General features: G+C 51.9%; 1 protein-coding gene across 1 annotated transcript; it reads right to left on the bottom strand.

The window, feature by feature from the left end:
• Nucleotides 1–4888: 4888 nt before the first annotated feature.
• Nucleotides 4889–10120, bottom strand: Zfp36l1 (ZFP36 ring finger protein like 1). The gene is made up of 2 exons (XM_057783236.1): nucleotides 9928–10120; nucleotides 4889–7628 (listed from the first exon to the last, which is right to left on the bottom strand). The coding sequence occupies exons 1-2, from the start codon at nucleotides 9982–9984 to the stop codon at nucleotides 6669–6671; spliced, it is 1017 nt and encodes a 338-aa protein (XP_057639219.1). The 5' UTR covers nucleotides 9985–10120; the 3' UTR covers nucleotides 4889–6668.
• Nucleotides 10121–13215: the final 3095 nt, after the last annotated feature.

Below are 13215 nucleotides of genomic sequence, written 5' to 3'. Positions count from 1 at the left end.
CAGCCTCTTTTTTGTTCTGAAGTAAAACATAAATTCAATAAAGTACTCACACAGGCAGACCACACTGTATCATTTCACTGTATCATCATAGGACAGTTTTGAACTTCATAGAAATGAACTCATACTCTATGCACTTTTTTTCCCTTTTTACCATGGGGGTCTCTTGCAGCCCATGCTGACCTCCAACTTGTTACGTATCCAAGGAAGGGATTACAAGGGCGTCCCACCATGCCTACCTGGTTTCTGCAGGGCTGGGACTCAAACCCAGGGCTTCATGCATGCTGGGCAAGCACTGTATCCTCAGCCTTGACGTGTGCTCAGTTGTGTCTGATTTCCTTCCTCAACTTTGTGTGATTCGTCTGTGTTGCACGTTACCATTTGCCCTTTCACACACCTGAATGGGGTCTCACTGTGTGATTATACAGTTCGGGGGTCCTTTGAAGCAGGTCTGATTAATATCATCATTGTGATCGTCCTGTTTTGCAAATGCAGCAAACTGGGCCCTAAGTTGCTTTCTATCCTTGTAGCTTAAGGTCACAGGCTGACTGTGAGGCTGAATTGAAGCCAGGTCCCTTTGACTCCCAAAGGTGGTCCTCCCCCCTTTGCAGTTCTGGGGACAGGAGCAAGGAAAGCTTCCCGCTGTGGTCATGCTCTTGCCTCCTGAAGTATGACTGGGAGTCAGGAAAAGACTTAGCTCCAGGTGGAGTGAAAACGGCCCCTGGGTTTGGCGATTACCAATGTTTACCTTTGTTGCTCTAGAAGCTGATAGCGCAGGTATGGCCGTCATTCACAACCCTGTACCTTGAGACCAAGGCTTTGCCAACATTTCACAACAAGTCCAAACTACCTCCACAAGGAAGAAATGCCCTCGTCCCCTGACCAGCAGCCACTCACAGGCTACCCTTTGCTCTGGCTCCCCAGAGCATAATTTCTCAGATAGGTGCTCAGATATGCCCATTTGGTACCCCTGCAAAAAGCATTACAGGCCCTAAAGCCAGGTTTCTCGGTAACCCAAGCATTGCCCATCGAAGAGTGGAGCTCCCAGAGCTGCCCTGACTTCAAGAACAAGTCAAGGTATTTGGCCTGTTCCCAGCTCTCTAAACCTGCAGGCCTTGGCAGGACCGTCTGCAAGGCAGCCACAGGGCGGCAGGAGCCCTGCTGACCTCCCTGCCACTTCACCCCCTGAACTCAGGTAGCATTCCAGTCAGACCAGCCAGACATGATTAAATGCTTGGCTACGTGCAGGGGTGGGAGACCCCGGGGGAAGAAGGGCTCAGAGCCAACTCCCTGAGGCACCCAGGGCACCCTTTGGTCTGTTGATCATTAACAGCAGCCACCTCACAGCAGACAGAAAGGGGAAAGTCCAAGGGGATGACCTGCTCCCTCCTCCCAGGCCCCTCCTCCAAACATGCCAATCCGAAGCTTCAGGGACCATGAGCTCATGACCCTGGGGGAAGGTGTGTGCCGAGTCATCCAATCCAGCTGGTGCCTCTTGCTTCTGCAGATCACCACCAAGGGCAAGGGAGACAGAAACCTGACCCTGGGAGATCTGTAGTTACTGTGTGCCAGGAACTGTTCCCAGTGGCTTCAGTGTGCCAGCCTATGATACTCCAAAGAACAACTGGTAAAATGCCATGATGTCATCAAAGGGCCTGGGTTCAGGTCCGGCGACTTCCTCACTGTATGACAAACTGACAAGCTCCCCTGTGGCTCACTTCATCCATGTAAAGTGGGGGTGCTATGTGTGCTGGTCAGTTTAACTGTCAACTTGATACAACCTAGGAAAAGGAGTCTCAGCGAGGGCTTGTCTGGATCGCTTGGCCTGTGGGCATCCCGATGAGGGATTGTCTGGATTGCTTTAACTGACGCCAGAAGACCCAGGCTGAGAACAGGAGGCACGGTTCCCTGGTTTGGGATCTGGATAGTTTAAGAGAAGGAAAGCTAGCTGAACACCAGCACATATGCATTCACTTCTCTCTGCTCTTGACTGTGGCTCTGGCGAGACCAGTATTTTAAGGACCTGCTGTCTTGACTTCCCTGTTGCAATGGATAATAACCCAGAACCTGTAAGCTTAAATAAACCTCTTCTCTCTAAATTGCCTTTTTGTCAGGGTATCTTACTGCAGCAAGAGAGAGGAAACTGGGATACTGGGGAACTTCCTCCAGTACATCATTATATGCACCTGAATTAGTACACAGAGGTCTTAAACACCACGTGGTATCCGTGGAAGCTGCTGCTACCCAGTGTTCCCTCAGTCTTCACGACAACCCCTTGAGACAGGTCGCCCTGCCTGCTAAGATGGTTCAGTGGGTAAAGGGGCTTGTGGTCAAGCCTGCTGAACCGGATTCAACTGGAAGGGACCCATGGGAAGGAAAGAACCAGCTCCCATGGGTTGTCTTCTGACATCCATGTCCACGCTGCAGCGCTCACGCACCTTTTTAAAAAGAAACAAAAGCCAGGTGTGGTGACATATACATTAATCCTAGCACTTGAGAGGCAGGCAGGCAGGGCCAGCCTAGTCTACACAGTGAGTTCCAGGGTAGCCAGGGATATGTAGAGAGAGCCTGTCTTAAAAAAAGAAAAAAATTACCCTTCCTATTACTTATTACTTTAATGGTTGGCAGTATTCTCTTGGGAGGACTGAATATTCAAAAGAAATGAAATAATTATAGCTGGGTGGTGGTGGTGCACACCTTTAACCCCAGCCTTCTAGAGGCAGAGGCAGGCAGATCTGTGGTCAAAGCCAACCTGGTCTACAGAGTGAGTTCTAGGACAGCTAAGGCTGCACAGAGAAACCCTGTCTTGAAAAAACAACAACAAAAGCAAACAAAAACAAAGACAGTTCCTCTCCTTCTTGGTGCTATGGCTCGTTCTTTTTGCCATGCCACATACACAAGCCTATCCCCTAAAGTGCAAGGGATGTGTGACCCAATTATTGGCAAAACTCTGAGCAACTCAGATCCCTGAGGCCCAGTGGGCCCCTACCTTCCTCCTGATGATGAGACACCATGACCTGGAAAGGTCAGTGGGTCCCTACCTTCCTCCTGAGGATGAGACGCCACGACCAGGAAAGGTCAGTGGCCCATGTGGCTCATTGCTTTGAGTTGCTCCAAAGGAAGGCCAGCAGGGCAGCCCTGAAACCTTGCCCAACAAAGGGAATCTTGTAGAAGACACAATGATAGTTAGGGTCCTAGGCAGGGCTGGGAAAAAAAAAAAAAAACCCAGGGCCCAGGCAAAGCAAGAGCTAGTCTTTTTGTCCACGAATTCCCTTGTGTGGGCCTATCTTCAGCTCCCACTGCAGGGTTCTTAAGCCCGGCCAGCTATGAAACCACATTTCCTGAATGTCCTGGTAGCCTAGTGCTTAGGGCCACTACCAAGGCCCTTCCTATTATGCAGGGGAAATGGGGCTGAAGCTCTTGCTTCCTTTCCTAAGTAGTTTCAGGCTCTAGATAGTAGGAAGTCAGGCTAGTGGCCCAGGCAAACTAAAGCCCTGAGTTCCTCGGGGAGACACTTAGGTGGGATATGGGGTTAGGGTCTACAAACAGCCAGTTTCCCTAGGTGACACAGAGCCTCCCTTTGCCTTCCCACCCTTTCAGGACCTCCTGGATTCAATGCTTTTCTTTGTTATCTAACTCCAGAGGCTGACTTCAAAGAATGGACATTCAGGGTGGTTGTGAGACCCCCTCTGAAGCCAACTTGTGACATCCTGAAAGGAAGAATTATAGTCACCATAGGCTGTGTCTACAGAGAAAGAACTCAAAGTGAATGACTGAATGTCTTTACTTTCAGTCAAAATGCAAGATCACCACCCACCCAAATGCATGCTTACACACACACACACACACACACACACACACCCTCAATGCCTCTCTTGAGAAATAAAGAGGCCTGGGTTCATTCAGATGCCAGACTCAAGGCCTTTGTCCTTGTACCATCAGCCACTGCCCTGGGAAAGGAAACAGTCCTGGTATTTCTACTGCACAACCCTGACATTGAGTAACACCTTCTGGGAAGGGGAAATGTCCAGTTACTGGTAGTTCATTCAGTATTTTGGACAGTGTCTACGGCAGATCTACATATGGAGGAGGCCAGTGGAGTGAAGGTGGAGACCGCTCAACCCTCAAAACTTAATGCGAGGAGGCAGTGACTCAAATGTCATCTCTGCCCACCCAAGACTCAGTTCTCCCAGGTCTGATCTTTACAAAGACCCAACTCCTTTCTCCAAGTTAAGCATCTCTTTCCAGTAGCTACCTAATCCTGGCTGAATTTCATGATCCTCCTGCCTCAATGTTCAGCAAATCCCATGTGCACCCCTACAACTGGCATGGATGAACTTCTAACCAAGGAGACCTGGTGAGAACTGCTGACTTCCTTAGTGTACATGAACCCCATCTTCCCTTCACTGCCATCTAGTCAAGTCCAGGTGCAGACTGCCCTTTCCCATCCTTCCGCTTCCTAACACCCCTTCAGGGAGGTACTGAGAAGTTAGGACCTTGGTTAACGCCTACAAGAGCACCCATTTCAGGCCTGCCAGTGTGGCATGGGTTACACCCCCTTCAGCAGTAGCTCCTTGACCACCCCACCCCAAAGACCCCGTGAGAAAACTGAATGTACCTGGATTACAGCTCCCAAAGTAGCCAAGGCCACACAGGTGAGCAAGGTTACCCTGGACTTACTCACTGCAGGCTTCTTTGCAAGCAAACAAACAACAACAACAAAAAATACAAAACAAAAATCTCCACCCCACCCAGGTTGAGTGAACTTCCAGCACCCACACCCAGAACTCTGGGCGGTAGCTTTTGAGGATGAAAGACCAACCACTGCGTTGCCCTCCAGTGAGGGTCAGACACATAAGGGAAGAGACTCTAGACAATGATTTCTTGAAAAACGGGGTTTATTGATTTTTTTTTAAACTGCAAATAGTCGTTACAAAAAGTTTTTTTCTTTTAAATAAATTCACACAAAGAAAGAGAAATAGGAAGCGACGGTAGTGACCAGCAAGAGGAATAATAATTACATTCATCTTTATGTGTGTGCGCCAGTTGTTTATGTTAGCATTGGAAAACTCCAACCTGGAATCCAGAACCTCGAATCTGCGAGCGCGCGGAATGTCTTGAGATGGGCACGTGAAGTCAAAGGGGTTCTCTCTTTTCTGTTTTCCCTTTTAGAAGCTATACATAAAAGGTGGCTTCCTTCTGTAGTCACAGAGCTCGAACATACATTCCCAGTCCTACCTGTGAAAGGCCTAAGGAGAAGAAACTCAATTTGCAGTCCAACACAAAGGGGAGAATTTCTAAAATAAATAATCCAACAGTTTTTTGCATTTTTTTAAATTAATTTTTCATTTTTTTAAAATAAAATAACCAAAAAAAGTGTAAAGTTACAAAAATGTTGTTGAAGAATAATATATTAAAACTGTGGAAAAAAGGAAAGACACGTCACAAAATTTTAAGATTAATATGAAGATCATAATTTAACATAAAAGAATATATTCTATGGATTTGTCATCCCGATAAATATGAACAAAATTAACAAAAAAAGCATAGTTTGGCAATAAATACGTTTTGATAAGTTAAATAAGCTTTTTTATATTGATGTGCAGTGACAAGCAAAATTTTTGCTCTCCAATTTCTGAAAGTTAGATGAAGTTTAACCCCAGGGAAAAAAGCATGGCGTGAGGGCTCTAAGGTAGACCTAAGGTATTCTAGAGCAAAATCCATTAAAGCTACTTCTACAGGAAATCGTTTTACACAGATATCGTATGTGGAATGAATACCATTAACTGCTCACCCCTTACAGTTTGTTTTTTTTTCAGCTTTTCTCTCATTTTGTCATTTTTCAGATGTCACATATGAATTGGGGAACTTTAGCACCAAAATCAAGTCTCTCATAGTCCATCTAGTTTCCCCTTCCTCCCCACTTAAAAAAAAAAAAAAGAAAAAGAAATTAAATCACAAAGTCCCACTTATGTCAAAACCTTCGTCCAACTGGTTCAACCTTCCTCCCTGAAGACCTACACGAACCCGGGCAAGATTAGTCAACAGGGGTTCGGGCTGGGATGAAAAAGGTTTTGAGTGTCAAAATAGGTTCCCCCCAAACCCCAAGTCCAGCAACAATTCTCTGAGGGAGGCGGGTAACTACAAGGAAGAGGAAGTGTGCGGGAGACTGAAAGGAAGGTGCGCTTGGGTCGCCAGCTGGGGGAGCTGCTGGTTGCGGGTCACCCCCCAACCCCACGGGCAGAGGCTCTGGGAGGCCCACGGGTGCCCCCTGGCGTTGAAGAGGTAATGTAGTCACAGTGACAAAGTTAGATAACAAGGCACTAAGTTGCTTCTGTAAACGGTTACTGCTTTTCTTTTGTGATTTGGCACTTAAGGCTTAAGCCGAAAAAAGGCATCTACTGACAAATATGGGACTCTGTTATGCGTGGTTAAGTGGGCTATGAAATGGAGGGAGGGGGTTTCAAGCCAGAAGAAGCTACCAACAAATTGACTTGTCCTTATGTTGGGGGTGGGGGTGGGGGCGACATACCAAGGTTCTGGGGAAGGGGCTGAGCTTAAATGTATCAATGTAGGGATTGAGGGGAAGTTAGGGGGTGGGGAGGTGAAGGCTTGGGATGGGGTGCAGGGTGGAGAGGTGAAGGAGGCAGGGTGTCCCTCCCTACCCTGGCTTAGTCATCTGAGATGGAGAGTCTGCTGAAAATGGGCAGGCGTCTTGAGTTGTCCAAGGTAGGGGAATCTGAGCCACTGTGGCTGCTGCTGGAGCTGCTCAGGTAGCCCTCCTGGTCCGAGAGAGAATCCTGAGGGCTGGGGGGAGAGTCAAACATGTGAGGGGACTCGGACATGGGCCGGAAGAGGAAGGTGGTGGGGGAGCCTCCCCCGGGTAGCCCCATGCTAGGAGCAAAGAGGCTCGCCAGCTCCTGGCTGGAAAAGGCGAAGGGGTTATTGGTGCCATCGGGCAGGGTAGGTGAGCCCAGGAGGTCATCCGCGCTCAGGATGGGGGGTGGGGTGATAGACGTGGGGCTGTCCAGCAGCCCCGTGGCAGCGGCGGTGGCAGCGGCACTGGGAAACCCAGCAAAGCTAAAGCTATGCTGGAGGCGGGGACGGTCAGCGGAGAGGTCCCGGCCCCCGGCCAGGGCGCGGCGCTCCTCGGCGTTGTGAATGAAGTGGCAGCGGGGCCCGTACGGGCAAAAGCCGATGGTGTGGAAGGTGCGGCAAAGCTCCGTCTTGTACTTGGGGTGGCGGGTCAGGCTGCGGAGCTCGTGGATGCCGTGCGCGAACTGGCACTTGTCCCCGTACTTACAGGCACCGTTTTCTTCGAAGGGGCGGCAGAGCTCCGTCTTGTAGCGGCTGGAGTTGACCTGGCCGCTCCCAGGCTGCTTCTGGGCGGGCAGAAGCCGCTCGCCCCCTTCAGAGAAAGAGCGGTCTCGAAAGCGGCTGTCGCGGGAGCTCAGGGACGGGGCCGGCTCGCCCTTAAGGCTGCTGAGAAGTTGGTTCTGATGGAACTTGGAGCTGGGCAGAGTGACCGAGTGCCTCCGAGGGAAGCCCCCGCCAGCAGGGGTGCCCACTGCCTTCCTGTCCAGCAGGCAGCCCCCAGCACTAGGAGTGCTGTAGTTGAGCATCTTGTTACCCTGGAGGGGAGGGGAGGAAAAAGGACCGGTGAGTGACCGAGGACACCCACGAGGCCAGAGCATGGTGTCCACAAAGGACAGCACCCCTTCATCAGATAGGCCACTCTGTCCCTCTCTAAAAGGAGCCACCTGGGTTTATTTTGGCACTGCTCATGAGAAACCACTAAAAAACCCTGCCCTGTATGAAAAAAAAATATGTATACGCATCCTGCTCCATGCTGACCCCCTGATATGTAGATTGCTTTATATCCCCCATGTCCCTGGAACTATTTTTTCCCCTCTAAACTCCCAAGCCCTGTTTATACATTCCTCAACTCAGAGTATTTCACACAAGGCAGTCCTCTCTAATTTCCCTCCCCCCTAATAGAATCAGGTAAGCCCCTGGGAGAAGACAAAACATGAGCCAAATCCTCCCCATCAGTCCCCGCTAGCCCCCTCCCTCACAATCTGGCCCCAAACTCTCCACTTCCTCTTCCACAAGTGTACCCTTCCTTTGGCAACAGGTTTTCAAACTGTGCTTTTTTTTTCTTTCTTGGGGAAGAGCCTAGTCTGGGATATGGGGAGAGGGATATGCACGACTTCCCAAGCCCATAGCTTCCGGAAGAGCACCCCGGAGAGGGATTTCTCCCCCCCCCCCCATTCCCCCACTCCCTTCACTGGGAAGATGCCTTTGCACTTGGTCTCCTGGCTGCAAGAGCAGTCTGGATAAGAGCACCAGTGTTTAATCTTGAACCAAAGCTGCAGATGGGAAAGAAAGCTCCCCGCCCCTCCCCACTTACACCTCGCAGTCAATGGGGGAGGGGGGACTCGAGCAGGGAGAGAGCTGCCACAAGCCCTAGTCACCTGCTCAAACTACCCAAGATTTAGGAAGAGTTGGGGGTGGGAGACTTGAAAGTTATCTCCAGGCCCCTGACACATGTGGGTGTCATTGTGCAAATTCTAAAGTTAGTCCCTTAGGATCAGCAGCGGGGGATCGGGAATCAGTAACCCTGTAACCGCAACCACCCCACCGAGCGGATTACAGGAACCCAGTGGAGAGCCGGTTCCCAACAATGAGGTTCATTTAAAAAGTCCAGCGGGGGGAGGGGGCAAAAGAAAGAGAAATAGATCAAAGAGCGGGCAGCCAGGACGAGAAGGATGGAGTTGTTCAGGAGCTCAGGCAGCCGCCAGGGCGAACAGACTTGGGAAAACGCAGGGAAGAGAAAAATGCTGAAAATTTAAAGTTTTTTGATGTTGCTCTTCAGCTCCAGCACGCCCCTGCGCCCCAACCCTGCAGCCCCGGGGCCTTGGCAGCTGCACCGACAGGAGCAGCAAGCTAGGAAGGGAGCAACATGACCCGACGTGTTTAAGGGAAGGCAAAAACAGTTCAGCAATTAAAAGTAGCCTAGCAGCTTCATCCTTTCAAATTGGGAGGGGGGTGGGTTGGGAGAAGTAGAGTGGGAAAAAAATTAACAACATCCATGGAGTTGTACATTTCAAACGCACTCCTGGAACACGCAGGTTTTAAAACTTTTTTTTTTTTTTGGTCGAAAAACCGACTAGTAAACTACCCTCATTTAGGGAGGCCCTATTAAATCCTAACTGGCGGGAACTTGAGTTCTGCCAGCATTTTGTTCCCCTATTCCTCAATCAACGAGCCACGGTGCCTCACAACACAGGTAACCAGCTACTTTCAGCCAAAAGTTTGCAGCGTGATCAAGCAGCGCTCTCGCGGAGGAAGCCTAGCCCAGCTGGGGCGGGCACAAACTCCACTACAAACTCGCCTTGCCTACATCTTCTTAAACTTAAATAGGCCCTTTTTCCCCTGCCGCAATGCCTCTTAAATTCTCCAAGGCAGAAAGGGAAATTCTCTCAGCCAAATACCGTTCTGAGACTTCACTTTTCCTAGAGACCCCCTACGCCACAGGGAGCAAAGTTGTCGGGGAGCCTCGAACTCCTCCAGCAGGCACGGAAACCCAGAGCGCATACCGGGAGCCCACCGAACCCAGCTCTCGTGGCACACCATGCAGGAATGAATCCTTCAAAGTTTGTCCCAATCCTAGCCACTCTTCCGCACCCCCGGGCCAGCCCTTGCCCCGCAAACTTGAGCAGTCACCCAGAACGTTGCTCCCAAACTCACATGGAACTCCACCTGGGACCTGAAACTAAGTAGGGAGGACACGGCCAAATTCCTTCACCGTGGAGGGAAACGCAAACAGTGAAAGCCCGTCACTCGCTCTATGCCGTTTCCCCAGAATCGAACTTTAGGAGTTTCTTTCAAACACAAGAGAAACTTTCGAAAAGCTCCGCCCTACTTTACCTTGCATAAAACTTCGCTCAAGTCGAAGATGGTGGCAGACACGAGGGTGGTGGTCATCGTGGGCGTTCGCACGGGGCAAGGAATAGTCTGTGGTGTGTCGTGAAGGTCCCGGTGCGGGGAAGGCGCAGCCTCCGGCTCTCCGGTCTGGAGTCCCACACGCCTGCTCCCGGCGCCCCTCGCCTTTCTGACTCCCGGGCTGCGGCGCGCAAAGCCCAATTTATAAGATTTGGTGAGTTGAGGGGTGGGGGGGAGGAGCTTTAAACTTATTTAAATGAAGAAGAGGAGGCGGAAAAAAAAAGTTGATTGACACTGAGGTTGAATCAGCCATGCGGTCAAGCGGGAGGGAGGGGTAAAGGGGGAGGAAAGAAACTTTCAAAAGGAAGAAGGGGGAGGGGGAGACGAGGAAAGAAGGCGGAAAAAAAAAAAGAACCACTCGGAGCGGCGCACAACTTTTTTTTCTTAAAGAGGAAAAGTTTCGAGTCCGTGGGCTCCGCTCCCCAACTATGGGGGCGCCCCTCCCTGGGGCTGGGCGGGGCCGAGGGGGAGGGGCGCCCACCCTTTGTCAGCCACGCTGCCCGGCTCTGTGACATCACTCATTCCACCCCCTTCGGAGTTCTGGTTGTTGTGTTGTTTTGGGGGGGGGGAAATGGTGGTGTGGTGTGTGTGTGTGTGTGTGTGTGTGTGTGTGTGTGTGTGTGTGTGTGTGTGTGTTTTGGTCGGGCAGGAAGGCGGGCTCGACTTTCTCTCTTTTTTTTTTTTTATTTGCTAGCTAGAGCTGAAGCTAGTCCTGCGCGGGCAGGGCTGCGGTTTCCATCTTGAGCTGGTGTCCCTTGAAACTTCTCCAAGTGTCCGCACGACTTACCTTTCCCTGGCTTCCCGGTCCACACCCGACTGCCCACCGCAAAACGAGCTGGGCGAGGAGTTTAAGAATTTAGAGTACCCCAAATGTCCGAGTCAGGAGTTCTATGTTTGTTTCCCACCAGGGTGCGGAGGAGTAGGGGCGATCAGGAAAACTTTTTTTCCTTCGGGAGAGGCTGGCCTGGCGGGGGCGAGCGCAGCAAGATTTAGCGCGCAGCGCGCGTGCACACGCGTGCTGGGTCGGCAGCCTGCGCTCTCCCGGTCGGATGAGGGGACATTTCGAAAAAGACCACTGCCTGGGCAGATCTCGTTTAAACAGACCTAGATGGGGCACTTCGTTCACACATCCGATCTTTAAACTTACCACAGAAAAACCCAGACTTTCATGGGCGCCTCTTCATCTGGCTCACAAAAATAAAGAGCAACGAGTCACTTTCCACGCGCGCTTTGAATCTGGGCTTACCTCCTCCACACATCCCCAAATGTTAAAAACAAGAAAAAAAAAAAGTTACTTGGGTAAGAAGGAAGGTAGAGGTGGGGGAAGCGACACTTGTAACTTCTTGCTGCTCTCCCGCCCCCACGCGAACGGAACATATGGCTTGTCACTGTGCCCTGTTTGGGGGTGCCAAGGAATGGAATCCCACGGAACCCAATGGCCTTCAATGAATTATTCCGCCCTTAAAAACCGCGAATATGTATTTATTTACTATTAGGTTTGGCTGCCTCCCACCCGCACCCGCTCGCGTGCTGGAGTGGAGACCCGGGCGGAAATCGCGGGCCGCGCCGCCCCGGCCTCGCACGTTTCTTCCCAGCACTCTAGGCCGCCGGGTCTGTTATGAAACCCGGTGCGCCGAGTGGCTACGAGCGAGTTCCATTGCGATGTAATTAGGTCACCCCATTACGAGTGCGTTTCTCTGGAAAGGACGGAGCGGGCGGAGCAGAGCGTTCGAGCCCGAGCCGCACCACCCCTTACACACACGCACATTAAAAAAAAAAAAAAAAGCATTTATTTATCGCCAACCTCTGGGCAAACCCAGGGAAATCTTCCAAATCACAACTATTTTAGAAACCAGGTTTTTTTTTTTCAATTTTGCGAAAACACACGACTTTTGCTGCAGCCCACGAACCTAAAGTAATTCCCTGCGGGGTCTCTGCTTGACTCGTCTCCAACAATTTGAGTTGCTGGCCCCCATTTTTAACCCGGCTGCTGCTCCTGACATTTTCTGCTTGCTGCTGTCCAGCCGCCGGTTGCTTCCCTCCCCCGCTCCCATTTTTCATCTTTTCTTGAAATCTGGCAAGGGCCGGGAAGGGAAATAACTTCCATCCACCTTAATTTAAATCACTCGGATGTGTAGGTTTCTTTTTAAAGGGATGTTTGCTCGTTCCCCTCCCCAGCTCTAAGGGGGTTGGTGTGTGCGCGCGGATTTCGTGCAGTTTCTCGGTGATGAGGTAATGAGTTCCAGATTTCGGGACAGAGCAGGGTGCGTTAAAACCACAAGGTTAGCCTAAGTCCTGAGTGAAGCTATTTCGACTTTTCATTCCGCACCACCCGCCCGGGCTGGTCTAAACTCCCGAGTGTTTGCGAAGCTCTGCTGGGGGGGGGGAGGACCGAGGCCGGGGTGGGGCGGCCTCCTGAGATAGTGTTGTCCCTCAGAGGCGGAGGACCGGGCTTGGGGCACCCCGAGCTGCCTAAATAATCTTGTTGATTTGTTTGTTTGTTGTTGTTGTTGTTGTTTTCTCTTTCTCTCTCTCAAAGAAAAAAGCGATTCCTCGAATTTCCTGCGCCTTCCCAGCTCCCCTGGGCCTCCCCTCCCCCGTTCCCCTCCGCGGGCGGCGCGCTCCCGGGTTGTTTACCCGCCCCGCCGACCGCCCGGGTTTGTTCCTGCTCCCAGAGCCCGTCTCTATAATTAAACTCTTTTTTCTAATTGTCGGGTTGCAACGTCATTTAGGGGACTTTCCAAGTGGGGAGGGAAGGGAGGGAGGCGCGGGGGGGGGGGGCGCGCTCCTTAACCCTTCGCTGACCTGCGCCTGGGACGCCAGGCCCGCGCGGAGGCCGGCGCGACCCGCAGGTGGGCGGCAGGTACCGGACCAGCCCCAGCCGGGCCGCGAGGCTCCAGGGACGCGAGCCCAGGCTTCTCGCGCGCCCGGCCGCCCTTGCCGCTGCCTCCACCTGCGCCGCCGCTTCCGCCCGGGGGATAGGGGGGTGCCGCTCTGCCGCCGACTTCCGGTTCGCGCGCCCCGGCCGCGCAGGTATTTTGGCTCGGGGTGGGGGCGGGGCCGCGAGGTCTGAAGACCGAGGAGAGTGAAAGTCCTCGGAGGCGCAGAGGTACGGAGGCTGTGGGCGTCCGCCTAGCCTGGGACGAGCCCGTCGACCTTGCTGATGGGGGAGCTGCGGCGCGGGGTTGTGGACCCCCAGACGGTTGGACCGGT

Source organism: Chionomys nivalis, chromosome 10 (genome assembly GCF_950005125.1).
Source record: "Chionomys nivalis chromosome 10, mChiNiv1.1, whole genome shotgun sequence".
In the NCBI taxonomy this organism is placed as follows: Eukaryota; Metazoa; Chordata; class Mammalia; order Rodentia; family Cricetidae; genus Chionomys; species Chionomys nivalis.
The sequence above is the reverse complement of the archived record's forward strand: the minus strand, read 5'-3'. Positions and strand labels throughout refer to the sequence as shown.

Bases quoted from the DNA above. Each gene is read 5' to 3' on its own strand.
- Zfp36l1 (XM_057783236.1), bottom strand. From the start codon at position 9,984: ATGACCACCACCCTCGTGTCTGCCACCATCTTCGACTTGAGCGAAGTT. The intron at 7,629-9,927 runs GTAAAGTAGGGC...CCTCCCCTCCAG, and splicing joins TGAGCGAAGTTTTATGCAAG to GGTAACAAGATGCTCAACTA.